The 17,540-nt window shown below is 39.8% G+C and overlaps 1 protein-coding gene across 2 annotated transcripts; it reads right to left on the minus strand.

The window, feature by feature from the left end:
• Positions 1 to 8,951: 8,951 nt before the first annotated feature.
• Positions 8,952 to 14,568, minus strand: LOC129762231 (uncharacterized). 2 transcript variants are annotated; one of them, XM_055760301.1, is made up of 4 exons: positions 14,440 to 14,568; positions 12,957 to 13,152; positions 10,049 to 10,155; positions 8,952 to 9,986 (listed from the first exon to the last, which is right to left on the minus strand). In XM_055760301.1, the coding sequence occupies exons 2-4, from the start codon at positions 13,024 to 13,026 to the stop codon at positions 8,952 to 8,954; spliced, it is 1,212 nt and encodes a 403-aa protein (XP_055616276.1). In that variant the 5' UTR covers positions 13,027 to 13,152; positions 14,440 to 14,568. The 2 variants fall into 2 exon arrangements, with proteins under 2 accessions (XP_055616276.1, XP_055616275.1); XM_055760300.1 differs by lacking the exon at positions 14,440 to 14,568 and having other exon boundaries at positions 12,957 to 13,784.
• Between the last annotated feature and the right edge of the window lie 2,972 nt (positions 14,569 to 17,540).

Here is a 17,540-nt window from a genome sequence, read left to right on the forward strand (position 1 = left end):
CTGCAAACACTAATAATCAGAGTGTGCTTTTATATAACAAGAAAGTTCAGCATAACAGAGCCAAAATAAAACCGTAGCATGTGCGAGTTCAGAGACTTCACCCGAAAAGGGACTTAGGAACCCACAATAAAATCGGTGATATCGACCTATCACCGACCGAACACTACAAATGCTGCATATACTGAGCGAAATGGTATCATAGCAGCAGTTGCTTTTGCTATCCTATATTAATTTTTTGAAAATGCGGGCTGTGCACGTGATTGCGCAGGTTCTCGGAATTTACACTAACGAGTTAAAAAAAAAGTTTTGTTGGTTTGAATTCGGCGCTTGGAAATTGTTTAAACTCAATATACAAATGATTGACACCCATTCTGTCTGCACATGATATAGAGCCATTTCGCCATGGTAAATGGTACATGGTCCGCTCTGACTGCATACTATGAGAGATTTTCGTTGATCAATCATAACCATTTCGACCCGTTATTCCTGCTGTATGCGTGATTTTCCAAATCAATAACTTGAAATTTTTAATTTTGCGACTTGGTCCCCTCTGACCTAATCACTGCAGAAAACGACTGCAACAACTACTCAGAGAAAGTGTAGTAGGCTAGAAATAACGTCCCGGGCAAATGAATGCCGTTCGACGACATTGCTAAAGGATTGTATCGTATGTTTCAAACTAACCGGGCAATCAGTGGAATCCAGATTTGCGTGCGAGACACCGTCGCTTCTGATGGCGGGTCGGCGGTGGTACCGGACCGCTTCATCTTGGCGGCTTGGGCCGCCTCGATTCCTTTTCTTCGTTAAATGGAGACTTCGTCTCCATTACATTCACCTCAGAATAAATTTATAATAGAAATTCACACGGCATGGCATTCATACACATGATGTTTTTCCCGCGCGGTTGTTTCTGTTGAAGTAGTTTACTGCAGTGATTTATTTCAGTCACGGATTACGCAACAGCCAGAATTTTTTTTTATCCAAAATATATATTTTTATTAAGGCTCATATGGCGTCAACCTGACGGAGCCGGGAGTTCAATATTTCGACAATGTTTGCCTTATAACTATGTTAGTAATATGTAACCGATTACTCGCGGTTGGCTCGAGGTTAGTATTACAAGTGTTTTCGTAATTGTGATGTTGCTGTCTCCAATGCTCTGTACCTGTGCCCGACACGGGATACTTCCTTTTGGGATGCAGCTGACCATTAATCAGCAACGCCCCCTAGTCTGTACCCCATATCTAGCGTGGTGCGTCTTCTCGACTCGAGGAATCCAGGATAGAATGGTCACTAGCCGGCGCAAACATCAGCTCGTGTAGAGTTGTCATGAGCGATATAACCTTTGGCTCTTGTTGAATGATCAGTGGACTGCACAACCTTTGGCCCGTGTATCTGTAAAGAGTGTGTGTATGTATTGCCGCGACTAAGTAAAAGTTTATAGATCGGATAGGAGGGATATGAAACAGGGACACAACGAAGGAAACATCATTAAACGTTGACATCGGCGTTTCTGAGGAACAGGTATAGATGAAGCAGAAGATCAGGATCACGGCTACCTAAGATATCCCGGACGGGGATATCCGATTGTCTGCCTTTTGCTCTCAGTGCTCTAGAGAGCTGAGAGCGAGCAGCATGGAATCGGATACACGACCAGACAATATGCTCGATGTCGTGGTAGCCATCGCCACAATCACAAAGATTGTTTGCTGCGAGCCCAATGCGATAGAGATGCGCGTTTAGGTTGTAGTGATTGGACATATGCCGAGATATCACGCGAATGAAATCACGACCTACATTCAATCCCTTAAACCAAGCTTTCGTCGAAACCTTAGGGATAATCGTGTGTAATCAACGACCGAACTCATCTTCACTCCACATGCGCTGCCAACTAACGAGTGTGTCCTGACGAGGAATGTGAAAAAATTCATTATAGGCAATTTGCCTTTCAAAAAGTGTGCCTTCTGAAGCGCCCACCTTAGCTAGCGAGTCCGCTTTCTCATTCCCCGGAATCGAGCAATGAGAGGGAACCCATGCTAAGGTAATCTTGAATAATTTTTCGACCAAAACACTCAATAGATGTCTTATTCTTGTTAGGAAATAAGATGAGCGTTTATCAACTTTCATTGAACGAATTGCCTCTATTGAGCTGAGACTGTCTGAAAAAATAAAATAATGGTCGATGGGCAGTGTTTCAATGATCCCTAGTGCGTAGTATATCGCACCCAGTTCAGCGACATACACGTAACAAGGATCTTTGAGTTTGAAAGAGGCACTGGAATTTTCATTGAAGATGCCGAAGCCAGTGGACCCGTTTATGAATGAACCGTCAGTAAAGAACATTTTATCAGATCTAACTTTCCCATATTCTGCCGAAAATATCGGCGGAATAGAATCGGAGCGTAGATGATCTGGGATTCCATGGATTTTTTGTCGCATGGACAGATCAAAATTGACAGAGGAATTGCAAAAGTATGGGAAGCAAACTTGGTTGGAGATGCCCGGTGAAGGGTGCACTTCATGGGTAAGGAAATCATGGTACAAAGACATAAAACTTGACTGAGGAGTCAGTTGGAGTAGATTTTCGAAGTTATCAATCACCAATGGATTCATGATCTTGCAACGGATGAGAAATCTGTAGGATAATTCTGTGAATCGAAGAGTAAGCGGGGGTACTCCTGCCAAGACTTCGAGACTCATCGTATGTGTCGAATGCAAACACCCCATTGCTATACGCAAGCAACGATATTGTATTCTCTCCAGCTTGAGAATATGAATCCTGGCACCTGATCGGAAGCAAAAACTGCCATATTCTAACACTGATAATATCGTTGTTTTGTACAACTGAATGAGGTCTCCTGGATGGGCACCCCACCATGTTCCGGTTATTGTTTGGAGAAAATTGATTCTTTGCTGGCATTTCTGTTTCAAATACGCAATGTGTATTCCCCAGGTACATTTAGAATCAAAATATACACCCAGGTATTTGAAAAACATAGAGTGTTGGATCGTTTTGCCGGATAGGTAAAGCTGGAATTGGGCGGGTTCGTGCTTCCTAGAAAAAACGACCATTTCGGTTTTCTCCGTAGAGAATTCGATACCCAGCTTGAGAGCCCACGTGAACAGGTTGTTCAGGGTATCTTGCAAGGATTTTTGCAGAACGGCGGGATTAGTACCGGTGATGGAAATAACTCCATCGTCTGCAAGTTGTCTCAGCGTGCAGTTTCTAGTTAGACAATCATCTATATCATTGACGTAAAAACTATACAAGAGGGGGCTTAGGCAGGAGCCTTGTGGTAGGCCCATAAAACTGTAACGAGAAGATTTTGAGTTGCCATGAGAGAAATTCATGTGCTTTTCTGACAGTAAATTGTACAGGAAATTATTCAGAATTGGTGAAAGTCCACGATTATGAAGCTTCTCTGAGAGAATTTCCATGGAAACTGAATCAAATGCCCCTTTGATATCGAGAAAAACGGAAGCCATTTGTTCTTTGCGAGCAAATGCGATTTGGATTTCAGAAGATAGCAGCGCGAGACAATCGTTCGTCCCTTTACCTCGGCGGAAGCCAAACTGCGTATTTGACAGCAAATTGTTCGCTTCAACCCACTTGTCCAAACGAAGTAGAATCATTTTCTCTAACAATTTACGAATACAGGATAACATTGCAATCGGCCTATACGAGTTGTGATCGCAAGCCGGCTTGTTGGGTTTTCGTATGGCTATCACTTGATAACAAATTCAAGCTCACGAGCATCAAGCAACAGCTGGCCGCCAAACAAATGCAGATTCCTCCACCTATGAGACACCTTTTTAACCGCTGTATAATATGTATGTCATACAATGTATTTTCGTATATCTAGTATATCAGCCATTCCATGCCAAACCGATATAGTGGTTCTCAGATTTTCGCGAAAAGTGGTAGTTTTGTTCTTTATCGCAAAATATTAGACCCGTATTTTTTTTTATTAGGGTACCCATTTCCATTGTAGCCATTGGTTCAAAAAATCTACTTTTTCCTTTTTTTTCCACACTTTTATGACTTATATTATTTGTATGCGGTGCGGTAATTTTGCACTGAAATTCAAGTAGTTATATCGGCCCTGTGTACTACGGTTAAAACTAATTTGGCAGCAATGAAAATCCAATGCAATTAACAGCTGTCAACGAGAGAAATATGGCGACACAAGAGGATACTCATTTCTCTGTAGTCAATTTTCTTCGCACCGGAAAGAGTGTAAACGATATAATTCAACTCGTAAGCGTGTCGAAAAGAGCAATGTATAGGATAAGTGGGTAATACGCACCCCTTAAGCGAGAATGGATTTATTTTGACCGTGCTCTTAAAATTTAAGGTAACAACTACGTCAGTACGTAGATTAGTTAACCCTCAGTCATCTGTAATCGTTCTGTATTTTAGATACTGAATAACAAAAGTACTACGAATTTTATTTTGTAAGGCGCCCAAATTCTAAATTTCCAATCATACGGTGTTAAATGGCCCAGCAGAAGTATAATATGCCCATGGGTTGTTTCTCTCAGAGACTATAAAGCTCAGAGAAACAGCTTATATGAATGAGATATTCCATCAATCTATTCCCTTCATGCCCACCAGCGAAAAGAAGAAACCGTTCATCCGGTGAGCGTGCGTTAATTCTCCAGTCCGCGCTCTTTTTTTTTTTTTTTTTTTATCTTCGCTTATTTTTCGTCGGCCTATTTCCGCCACTTTAGTGCCAATCACCGACATCAGGGAGGCGACTCCACCTGTTCCTACCTATCAGACTCAACAACTCATGAGCCGGGCCAACTTCTTTTACTTCCGCTCCGAAGGAAGACGTAACCAGAGATTTTTCGCCTCAGAAAATCCCAACGACGCCAGCTGGGATTGAACCCAGGCCGATCGGATTGTGAGGCTGTTACGCTAACCATACAACCACTGGCGCCGTCCCAGTCCGCGCTCTTGTTTTCCTGCATTCTCTGAGCACATAATATAGATGCCAGATGTGAAGACATGTTTTCGTTTTGAAGACATTTAATCTTATGAAGACAATTAATGTTTGTGAAAACATACTGAGGTCATTTCCAAGTATTGGAAAACAATTGTTTGTGTGATTTATCGAACATCATGTTCGAAATATCGTGATGGTTTGCTCATTTTTGTTCATTATGATTACATTTGAAGACATTTATTCGTGCCATGCAGAGATATTTGAAAAAATCATCTGGCATCCCTCACATACAAGCTATTTCTCTCGTGAGAATGTTTACGGCCGAAAGCGAGCAAATTGCCCAGATCGAGGGTATGCCATACTGCCCGATGGTAAGCTGATGCGGAAAATATCAAATTGAGAAGGAAATTAATCCTTTCTTACCATTTTCTTCTTCTGAGATATTCACTGGGAACTCGACTCAATAAATATGACCCACAGCTATCGCCTCTGAATCGGTTTCAGGCAACAAAAACCTTATAGAAATAATGTAGAAAATTACATCGAAATTGCTTACAAATGTAAAACTTACATGGTAGGATTCTATCATTGACTAGCACAATTGCCTATATCCATTGCATTTATATTCTTGCTGGTTTACGAGAAAATCAGGCGGGTCAAATTGCCCGGCCGGCGCGTTTTGGACACATCTCCTCTACTACAAAACGATGGCCTGGGAAATGAATAAAACAGCGTATACTCCTAAGTTAATACTAAAAAAACGTAGAAATGGGAAATGTTCCAGAGTTCTAGGAAGGAAGTTTGGCCGCCTAGCACTCTCGATATCAATTGCTCGGATTATTTTGTGTGGGACATCGTTGAACGGGACCCCGTTAAAGCCCTTCACGTAGGAGGCGATCTGGCGTAGTGGTAACATCCATACCTCTCACGCTAAAGGTCGCGAGTTCAATTCTCACTCCCGACATTCTTCCAAAAATGGAAGTAAAAGTGACGAACCGGCCATAATGTGTTGAAAGTCACTATAATAGAGAAAAAAAATGGTTTCGGGATCAAGAGCACCAAATTTTTTAATATTTTTGCTTGAAAGCTGAGGTTTTTTCATACAACATATCCAAAAGTCAGAGAGGTTTCTTTTCGTTTTCTTGTTATGATTTTTTGAAGTTAACATGTTTTCAGTTTTCTTTTAATATCCCTATTCGACTAGACTACACCTATGCGACTAGAATTCAATTTTAACCCAAGCGTGGTATTTTTTCAACGCATTCGCTTCAAATTGATAAACACTGAAGCCGCTTCTAACGCGGTTTTTTACGCGGCTTATTTTACGCGCTTTTAGGAATTCACGCGGTTTTTTTACGCTGATTTCGAAATGTACGCGGTTGGTTTTACGCGGCACGTATCCAATGCGTAAAAATTTAATGTGCTTATTGATGTGATTTTTAACGAAATAAGTTTGTATTGCAACATTGATAAGTAGCAGAGAAATAGAAGGAGAAACAGATATCATGGTTGTAGCATACAAAAAAAAAAGTTAATCAATTGTTAGAATATTTTACGCGGTTTTTACACGCGGATTTTGAAATTCAACCAGCTTATTTTTACGCGGATTTTGGAATTTATGCGGCACATATCAACCGCGGAAAAATTTAATGTGCTAATTGATGTAGTCACATACCGAAATAAGTTGGTATTATATCACTGATTAGTGGCTGAGAAATAAAAGGAGAAACATATATCATGATTGAAGCATGCAAGCGGATTTTTGAATTTACGCGGTTTTTACGTTGATTTTGGAATTTAAGTCGTTTTTGTGTACGCGCCATGTATCCCCCGCGTGAAAACCGACTCCAGATTTCGTTACTTAAAATGACATACGGATGAGAAGGAGTGGGGGGGGGGGTTGTGGTAGTTAGCCGTGATCGTTACGTAACAAAATTCCATTTTTATTCCTAAACATATTCACGCGCCTCTATCTTCGATTATGGAACCGAAAGATAAAGCACGTGTTGTAATGGACAGTATGCAGGTAAAGATTAATGCATCTCGAACATCACGTTAATCTACCGAATCATGAATTTGCTTATTCCGTCTGTTATCACAGGATGCAAATAAAGCTAGGGCACCTTGATCATGCTGAAGCAGTTCAATGTAGTGGTCTAATATACGTTGCAGTTCGTTCAGAAAGGCACTGTTTTTCGAACGCTCATGGGCTCGATTTTCAAAGTGTGTACGAGCTGCCTGAATCCGAGATTATTCGGTACCAAGGAATAATCAAGACTGTAACCATAATTAATGTAGATGAAGGACCTCTCACACCAATGAAAACACAATCGATTAATACGTTTTTATGTTGTTTCGTAGCTTTCGTTCTTTCATAAATTATATTCAGTTGCTAATTTTGAATTAAGGTGAAGGTGGAAGCTAGCCACAAATAACTGCCACAATGGCACTCATTTCTTTCATCTCCCTCCCTTCCTTTTGCAAAACAGTTTGAAGAAAATGATCATTTTCGCACACTTCCCATCAAGTAATCTCAACCAAACTCTAATCGATTACTCACAAGATATTAAGTTTTCATCTGCTGTCGCACTGTATAGTGAAAAACGTCGTAAAACTCGAGCTAGTGCTTTGAGAGATAACTTTTCATTTTTCAATTTTCCGCAATGGTTTTGTTTGTACTGGTGAAAACATCGTTACTTTATACTGATGCCAGACAACATCATCGAAACAGCTATAAAAACCATTCAATAAAATGTTATTTCTGAGTCATAGCGTTTCATGTCATGAAAATTAATAATATAACATTGTGTTGATGTCAATACAATTATTATTTTTACGTTTAATGGGTCTATAATGTAAGTTTTAGCAACTTTAACATTGGTTAAGAAAATTGTATTGCAAAGCTCGGAACACTGCCACGGCTGTTTATGCTTTTGAAAATAGTAAACGGAAAAGTATTACTTTCAATCAACATGACTCGGCCAACGAAGAGAAAGATCAAGGCTCTCCAACGTGAATATGTGAAAACAATACGATCAACGAAGGAAAATATTGAGGAATTATCAACATCGAGTTACTGTGCGGAAAAACTTGTTAATACATAAAGAGCCTCAATTCGCATGTGTTATAAATTTGCTCATATTACGCTCGCGTATAATCAGAATTTTACTTCATATGCAAGTACACCTTCTATATATATTTATATTTGCAATTGTTCATCGGAACACATCGTTCATACATTTTACTTCAGTATTGAATTGTTATTTTTTTTCAAATGTATTCTAAGACTCGTGTCAGTAATGCGCCACACAGTCTGATAAGTGAATTGATCTATTTACGTACAGAGATTAGAACAAACGAAACAAATTGTTCTTCTCTCACAAACACTATTAGCCCATTTTTAAACGTGGTTTTACCTATACTACTACAAAGGCTTGCTTCCACCTTCGCCTTAATAACAGGAAAAAAGTGGAATTTCGTTATTTGTGTTGGAGTATCAAAAATTACTATGTTTTGAGGAGGCTGAATTATTTTTTGTACTAAATTTATTTTCAAATGGCTCAGCAACATTAAGCCGTGTAAAGAGGCTGAATTAGATGACTATAAAACTGAATAAAGACGAAGAAAACATATTTTCTGGAGTTTTTTCATTCAATCTCTTCTTCAAGTAAATGCTAATGAAGAATGAAAAATATACAATAGCAACATTACAGAGAACTACTTTCGGACCGAAAAGTTTCGGTCTGTGATTTGTCCTGTTTTTCCGATTTCACATTTACATACCTGGTAATTGTGTTTTGTTTTGTATTTCGATATGAATATACATGAATGATATTGTAAAATTCTAGGAAAATTATTCGACCGGAGCCAACCTTCAAGTTAGAGTTAGAGAACCCTCAATGTTTTCCAAAGCGATAAATACCTGTGGGAACTGTCATCACAAATAACACGAACCCACGCCCAACACCCATATTCTTCATAAATAATATTTATTAACTATTCTTATCCATACGACAACGTATATCCCATGCTCTCCATCAGTGTTTCCTTGATAGCCGGCTGCAGCGCTTTCTGCATATAGGTCGTCAGCAATCCCCGAACACCCTTCGAGAACAGACTGTCGATCTCGTTCGAGTAAGCCTCATCAAGAGCTTCGTTCGTTTCAACCGTTTGCCACCCTGCACCATTACCAGCATAGGCATTGTAGGCAAACGGGCTTCGTTCTGAGTAGAGTGTCCGGCTGTTACTGACGGCACTGAAGGTACTCGGCGTCGCGGTTTGGGTAAACTCCTCCTTAGCTACGTCTACGAACATCGAGGGCTCCAGAAACAGCGAGTCTGCGTCGGTTAGCTTGAACACATCTCCACCCGTCAGATCGTCATCCTCCGGGAGGTCGATTGATCGCTTCTGCGGGTATTCGCTGCCGTAGTCCTGCTTGTAGAACGCATCGTAATTCGTCGGGGGTTGTTGATTCTTGACGAAATGTCTTCTCTTGGAGTTGATGCGATACTTGATCCCGGTGGGACCTTCGCAGCTGTGAGCGAATATCGAGATGAATCCCGGCTCGGAAAAGTGTGAGTCCGTTCGCACGTTGGCTTGTCTGCTTTTGCCGCTCACTCCGCTAGGTATAAGCGGAACCGTTCGGAACTCAATTCCCGCTTTGCGAAGTCGCAATATCATATCACATCTACCCCCGGCAGGATGCATTATCACTCGACCACTTATCTGCAGGTCGGGAAATTCTAGCTTCGTGTCCAGAGTTCGATTCTTTTCGATAAAATGACACCGATCGACTACAACCCACTGCAGTTTGTGGGGAATTCTAACCCGCAGATTTGCCACCTCGACCTGGGAGGTCGAGGTCATGCCGGACGGGGGAAAGAATGACTCTTTATTGCCATGGGTGTGCTTATGACCATTGTATTTTTGCTTGTATTCAGACACGAGCTGCTCAATATCCTCTTCGTAGGTGTTGTGCGGTGATCGATTGAACAGTGATTGCCTCTGGGGTCCGCTTTCGGAGAAGTCTATCATGGCCTGCAATGTTGAAATTATGTGACTATCTACTGCTAAACATGTTTGATTGTGTTGAATCTTACGCCAGATCCTGATCGCTGCTGGGTTCGTCTCAATGTGGTGTCCAAAGCGGATTCAAGTCGGGAGGTGCATTTTTGGTTGTAGACGTTTCGAATCAATCTAGTTCTGCCTGTAGGACATTAGGGCAAGGTTAGTGAAAAATGTGTATTTTATTCATCAAATTGAAATAAAGCACAGATAAATACTGTTAGTTGCTACGAATTTGGCTTTATTTGAAAGATGACTCTTTGTCACTTTATTTGATTATGATTCCAGGCATATGGCTACCTTGACTTGCTTGAAGGAGGTCAAATCGATCCCCATTGACATCGGGGTTTTCAAAAAAAGGTTTTTTAATGCCCAATGTCTTAGAATTGCATGAATCGTCGAGATTTACTGCTATCACGAAAAAAAAAAGTTCGTCAAAAATCGACTTTTCAGACAAAAACGACCAAGTGCCGAAAAGTCAATTTCTGAGAAATTTTTTTTTCGAGATAACAGTAAATCTCGACGTTTCATGCAATTCTAAGACATTTGGCATCGAAAAACTTTTTCGGAAACCCCGATTTCCTTTACTCCCCCCTTAGATGATTTTTCGCTTTGCAGAAAACTAAAATTTTGAGATCTGCGACAATAGTAAATGAAGCCCGTATGAGCCAATATTTTGCAGAGGGTATTTTATCGTGCGAATCAACATTTCGTAGGGAGTCCCGTATAAAAAATCGATATGACGATTTTCATTGGCATTCCGTATTCCGGAAAAACATTTTCACGGCATTTTCACGTATTCCGGAAAAACGACTAAGTCCCAGAGTGTCGGTTTTTGACAAAAAAAATGTTTTCCAGATGACACTAGATCTTGACGTTTCATGCAATTTGAAGACATTTGGCATCAAAACAATTTTTTAGAAAACCCCGATTTCCTTTACTCCCCCCTTGGGTGATTTTTCGGTTTTCAAAAAAACTCAAACTTTGACCGCTGTGCAACACTAGTAAATGAAGTCCCATTGAGCTGATATTTTACATAGGGTAGTTTTTCGTGGGAATCAACATTTTTAATCAAGTTCGCTTTGAAAATTCGAGGGTCACCTTTTCCCATACATCCATTGGCACTCTACTGAGCAGTTGCAAAAACTCAATTCAAATGTAGTTGTCCTCAACAGTAACAGTACCAGTATCTATTTGAAACAATTCGCTGTCAAAAGATTTCAAATAAGCCTACTACGACCGCTGCTATAAAAAATAATCTATATACATATATATAGAAATGGATTTCTGTCTGTCTGTCTGATTCTTATGGACTCGGAAACTACTGAACCGATCGACATGAAAATTGGTATGTAGGGGTTTTTGAGGCCGGTGGAGGTTTTCATGATAGTTTGAGACCCCTCCCCCTCTGCCATACAAATGAAACACAATTTTCTGCATTACTCGAGAATTAATCAAGCAAACGAAACCAAATTTGGCATGTGAAGGTTTTAGGGTGCAACAAATGTTTTTACGGTGGCTAGATACTCCTCCCCCCTCTCTTAGGACGGGCTATTATGCAAATGGAACACAAGTTTGTGCATAACTCGAGAACTAATCAAGTAAACGAAACCAAATTTGGCATGTGGAGGTTTTAGGATGCCATACATGTTTCTATGGTGGTTCGACACTCATCCCCCCTCTCTTAGGGTGGGCTGTCATACAAATGAAAAACAAATTTCTGCTTAACTCGAAAACTAATCAAGCAAATGGAGCCAAATTTGGCATGTGAAGATTTTAGGGGGCACGAAACGTTTCTATGGTGAATAGACACTACTTCCCCCTCTTTAAGAGGAGAAGAGGGGAGGGGTCTGTCTTTATTCTATCATATTTTCTGTATCAAACATTTATTCCATGTAACGGAGAAACATGTTATTAGCAAGTGGTTGAAAAATCTTGATCGAGAATTGTGTCTGAAAATAATCTGATATTATAATGATGGGTTTTGGTAGAAGTACTAGGAATTTTATAGTAAAAGGTAAATTCAACGGGGACGATTAGAAGACCAATCAATGAACAGCTCCGCAATTGGACTCATGAACTTGCGCTTAGTAAGAAAACGTGAATGTTTGAAGGTATTGATAACAAAAAACAAAAAAAAAAGACGCCCAAGCTAGTAATCAAATAAAAAAATAAAAATATTTTTTCCCGCCTTCCATTTTCCGGGATATGATTGTTCAAAATATTGAACATTGACCAAAACATTTTTGACAAGACCAAACACACTTCAAACTATTGTTGTTATTTTTATTGTTGGCCTTGGAGAAAAATCAATGCTCAAGAACTATTCCTTTCCGATTATCCATTTCCCGAAAAATCTAGCATTTTCCAGAACCTACAAAGTATAAATACGTTGCGAAAAAACAATGTGGCTGCATTGGGGCTGGCAGATTGCCACTCAGTATGATATAATCGCCACCCACGTTTTCTTCATAAATGATCAACCGGATTCCGCGGTGAAATATTCACACCAGCAATCTTATTGAAATCGTCGTTTCACGTCCCCATGATATCTGTAGGAAGTTCAATCGAATGGTTTTTGTCATACATCACAATGTGTGTTCTTTCATTAAAGTAATACTGTAGAAAGGTTCACATATTTTTGCACTTTATTTGTTTTTTTTTTATTGAAATCCTCCGCACATAATTGCTTATTGTTAAATGAAGTTATACAAAATTGATTGAAGTTGATGATAAGTGGTAGCTTTGTTTTGAGCTATCATTTGGTGCAGAAGAATTCAAAATATGATTGCTTATCCAAAGACATTAAAGAATATCAAAGTTGCTGTTCGATATTTCGATCTATTGATACGACGCGGGTTAATATAAGATAACGTTTATACGAATAATTCACATAATTTGACGATCTAACGAAGAAATGTTGTAACTGTCAGTTTTGCTCACCTAAGACACATTTCTGCAGCATATCCAGCGACACAAAGTATAGCAAAAATATCCAATAATGAGTGTTCATTTTTGTCAATTTTCCATAAATCACTAATATTAGTTAATTCACTGTCCAATCAACAATTTATCACATAGCACAGTCCCTCAAACTTCACGAAAAATACCAGAAAGTTCTTCACACATTCACTTCAACCTTAAATAAATAATTGCGCCAATACACAGAGTTTACCACACTACGTAACCGATTCCGACGACAAAACCGATTCCTTCCAGTGAGCACGACCGACTGACGTTGAAGGGCTGCCTGCAACACTATGGCATCGGTGCCTTCTTTTCGGAGCCATCGGAGAGGTCTCGGAGTTGGAAACGCTAGGCGAACCAAGACCAAGTGGAAAATGGAACCCTCCTGTTTAAAGCCACAAACAAACACCACAATGAATGTGGGGAAGCATATTTATTCGAATGCATTGAATTGAATGGGGAGGGCCGACTCCACTGCAGTGACTCCAGAGACCCCAAACACGATGGAACGCCGGGGTTACACTGTCGGGTCAACGGTTTTGTGGTTAGAATTTGGGGGCATAGAGATTCGAAACATTCGAACGGTGGTGTAACTTAAATCTTAACTTGGGCGTTTTTCCACGGGTCGGCGGAGAAAGGTAGACCACAGAAGGGGGTTAACGTGACTATTGCTGGAAAACAAGTTGCGTGAAAATAAAAGCTGCATTCGAGTGGGTGACGCTGCGGTTGGGTTGGTTTTCGTTTTCTATGCGAAGAAGTGTTGTGGTGAGAGCGTTTAGGTGGCGGCGGCGGCGGCGGCTTATACCTTTCTGGACCCTTCTCGTTGATGGCTTATCTCCAGAGCTCCAAAGTCACGGTGGAGCTGTTGAATGGGTTTATGCATCACGGAGCGTATGAGAAGGGCTTTGTTTTTATATTTGTTTCATATTGGGTGATTGGTATGTATGTGATAAAATTATGCTTTGCATTTTAATCGGTTGCATTCAGGGAACTACTCTATTAGTAAGCAGCTCTGGTTGACGTGATGGCAGCTAGCGGACCAAGACGGCTTGGTGACGCAGTGCCCACAATGTGATTTGATGTGCCGTTTTATTCGCACATTAATATGTTGTCTTTTAAAACTCGTTGGATGGCAATGAAAAGTGGAGTTTTTACAACCTGTTACAAAAACGAGTTGTATTACTTTTGTCAATCGGATTGTGGGATGCAGCAAGAGGTTCATTCCCCTCGTTTTGAAGATGGAAAGTACAAGATTTTCCTCGGTTGCTTCCCATTTTTGCAGATATCCAGGTCAGTAACGTGCAGTCTCCGCAAGGAAAACCAGTGACCAGATTTACCTCCAACTATGTAGATATGTGACTTTCAATTTCAACCAGAGTCAATGGGGTTCCATGAACCGCCCTCGAATCAAAGCAAAACAATCAAACAAAATTTTGGTCTATAATTAACGCATTAATACCCATTTGACACCCTCGCAGTGAGCTTTGCTCCAAAACTGTCGCAATCAAACACAATGAAGTTGTGAGACGAAAAAGCCATGCTGTTCCATGACATGCTTTCTTCCACGATCCGTAAAACCATTGTTGCTTCGTTGCGTTGGTGTGTTTAGATTTTCGGCCATTTATTCTCTGCGATTATCCGCAGGCTGATTAATGCTCAAGCATTCCGTTGAAGAATGGCTTTCTTAATTGGCATTGCAAAAATGACAATGGTTTGTTTATAAACATAGAGAAAAAAACAAATTAAATTTATAAACCCTGCGAAGTTGTGTCAGGATTGAAATAACCTTTGCAATTGGAGCGTGCAATATTTTCTAGGTTATGGCGCTGAGAATGGTTTCTGTGTATAATCCGGACCAAGGCGCCTCTATATATACCAGGTGAAACAATCATATGAAATGCACTTTCATCCATATTGGAATTGCTGTCGGTATTGTTTACAAATAGCATCAGAACGCTGCCGGCGGCTCTCTACAAACTGCTGCGACGCTTATTCGAACGATGCCTACTTTGTTCGGCTTTCGCGAATTTATGTGAAAAAGACGGGATGATTTTGTAGAATTTCATTCTCATCCAGTTCATCCACTACTCTCGCATGTGAAAATGCAAAAATGTCGTATCCTAGCAATAACAAAACAAACAACCCCCGCTCCACAAACCGTAATAGCCTTCTCATTGAAGTGATGTTATACATTTATACAAACGCCTTGATCCGGACTTGACAGACATTTGATCAGAAACTAATCATCACCCTGTCGAACAAGCTGTTATTCGTTTGCATAACATTTGAAAAATAGTTCCGCTTCCTCAGCATGATGGGTTGTGAACCTGCTATGTTTCACAATAGGCTTAGCACAATAAGTCAAAAGAAAACCCCAAGATGATAATAACTATATACCCGTAACAAATCGCGGATAAAATAGACACCCTTAGGAGAGTATTTTGATCAGTAGACTTTTTCATTGAATGGAAAACGCCACGCAATGCCGTCGCCCCCGTTTACCATCAAATGCGGAGCAGCATCTCGTCTCATGCTTCACTCATTTTACATTCACGTAAAACATTTTGGGAACCCCTTTTACTCTGCTTATCATATATTTAATGAGTCTGGCAGCTTTTGGCCCAACAACCCCAGGGGGTTCAACTCAAATGCTGTGAAGCTGACTTTGGCTGAGTTTCATTAATCTGGAGTAGATAGACTTGAACTATTTAGCTACAGCCAACCATCTGGAACCACTTATCTTGCATGAAATTACGATACCGTGACCGTGGCGTCTGTCGTGAAGTAAAGAAATGCAGAGTAATTATCGTGCTTGATGACACTGCGTTGGCTTGTTCGGGTTGGCTAATCCTGAATGCGAATAAAAAAGCAAAACTCCTCTTTCCTCGAGGAAATTAACACGTTGACTGCCACGTCAGTCATCGGTGACTGACACCGAGCTTTCCGTTCAGGCCGGGTCAGTCACCGGTGACTGACAGTGTAAAATATGATGATAAAGGTAGAAATTTACTTATTTTTTTCGACAGAAATTTTACTGTTTTCGAGCAGAAATACCTTCTTACGATAAGAAACGATGGCCCTAATACGTTCAAAAATTTCCATCGAGTAAATTCCAATTATCCGGTATCGCGTTTCGCATTGCTGTACTACGATATCAGCACGTGGCCGGACGGGAAAGTTGCTATTAAACCGCGTGGCACTCAACGTGTTAATGTATGTCTAGAATGAAACCTACAGTTTTTTATTACAGATATCTAACATCGTCGGTAAAGTTTACCATTTCAGCATCTCAACATTCTAACGGAATCCAAGATGTTTTGGGGCGATTCAAAGGTCTTTCAGCGCAGGTCATTGTAGTATTTATTTTGTAGGCTAGTTGATGGATTGAAAAATTTTAAAGTGAATTTATTTCTCTTGACAGTAAGTCACTACCCCGTTAACTCATCACGATTCGAATCTTCATCGAAAGATTATTATCTAGAACGAGGCATATATTTCTGGTTGAACGCGTACATAAACGAACATAATACAGGTCGGACTCGATTATATACAGTTTGATTTTTTTTTTATATTTCAAAAATGACTTATTTCAATAAAAATGTACTATTTCAATGTTCAGGAGAAATTTAATTGACTATTATAGGTACAGTGGAGTAAAAATCATGATTTTTGATGGTTTTGATTGAATTCTCACCTGGAATTGTTTATAACGATATTGCAGCAGAATTAAGAAAGAAAGAAGTTCGGTATCAATGTACAAGTTGTAGAGCGGTTTGAGAGCATTAACTTAGTTGATGGAAACAATCAAGTTTATTATGAATTTTTGGGGTTAAAATTAATGAAAACCCTCTTCGAAACCACTACCTTTTATGGTTTTCACTTCCAAAATGTTATTCAAATCCACTAATTTGGTTTTTTCACAACTTTATCCTGTACTAAATTTTCTCATCTTTCAAATGGAAGCAACAGAATCGTCCTACGTAGCGTCAGTTTAAGACAAACAGCGCCCGGAACAATGAGCTCAATTCCAGAAAACGAGACGAGCAATTCGTCTCGTCTCGTCTCGGCTTCAGTCACTGTCGAGACTAGTAAAATATCCTATTCCAGTACACGAGTTTCATTGCAGTATTTTATTTGGTAGACTGGAAAGACTTCTGTCACTTTTTCTCGGTATGATCAGTGATGTCAGATGTGAAGACATGTTTTTATTTTGAGAAAAAAACAACAAACATTTTTAAAATTGATCAATCGATACTCTTTTCTCAGTGCCAAAATACGAAAACCATAACAAAAAGGAATTAGATTCATATATCTTTTGGTTTCATTGGTATTTTTTCTACCAGCATATGGTTTCATCACTCAGACGTTTTGTTATTATGGATTTATTAAAACCAATATTTGTTCACCTAATCAACGATTTATCAAGAAAAGTTCCAAATATATATGCTTGTATTTCCATTTACAGTTATACAATAAAGTAGTCTAGTTTTTTTCACATTCATAGCATTAAACTTCGAAACTATTAGGTACGACGAATGAAACGCATCATTGTAAAATGTG

This window comes from Toxorhynchites rutilus, chromosome 1 (genome assembly GCF_029784135.1).
Source record: "Toxorhynchites rutilus septentrionalis strain SRP chromosome 1, ASM2978413v1, whole genome shotgun sequence".
NCBI lineage: Eukaryota > Metazoa > Arthropoda > Insecta > Diptera > Culicidae > Toxorhynchites > Toxorhynchites rutilus.

Excerpts from the sequence above, each read along its gene's own strand:
- LOC129762231 (XM_055760301.1), bottom strand. The coding sequence starts at position 13,026 with ATGAACACTCATTATTGGATATTTTTGCTATACTTTGTGTCGCTGGAT. Across the intron at positions 10,156-12,956 it reads GCTGCAGAAATGTGTCTTAG|GCAGAACTAGATTGATTCGA; the intron begins GTGAGCAAAACT and ends AATGTCCTACAG. Across the intron at positions 9,987-10,048 it reads AGCAGCGATCAGGATCTGGC|GCCATGATAGACTTCTCCGA; the intron begins GTAAGATTCAAC and ends TCAACATTGCAG.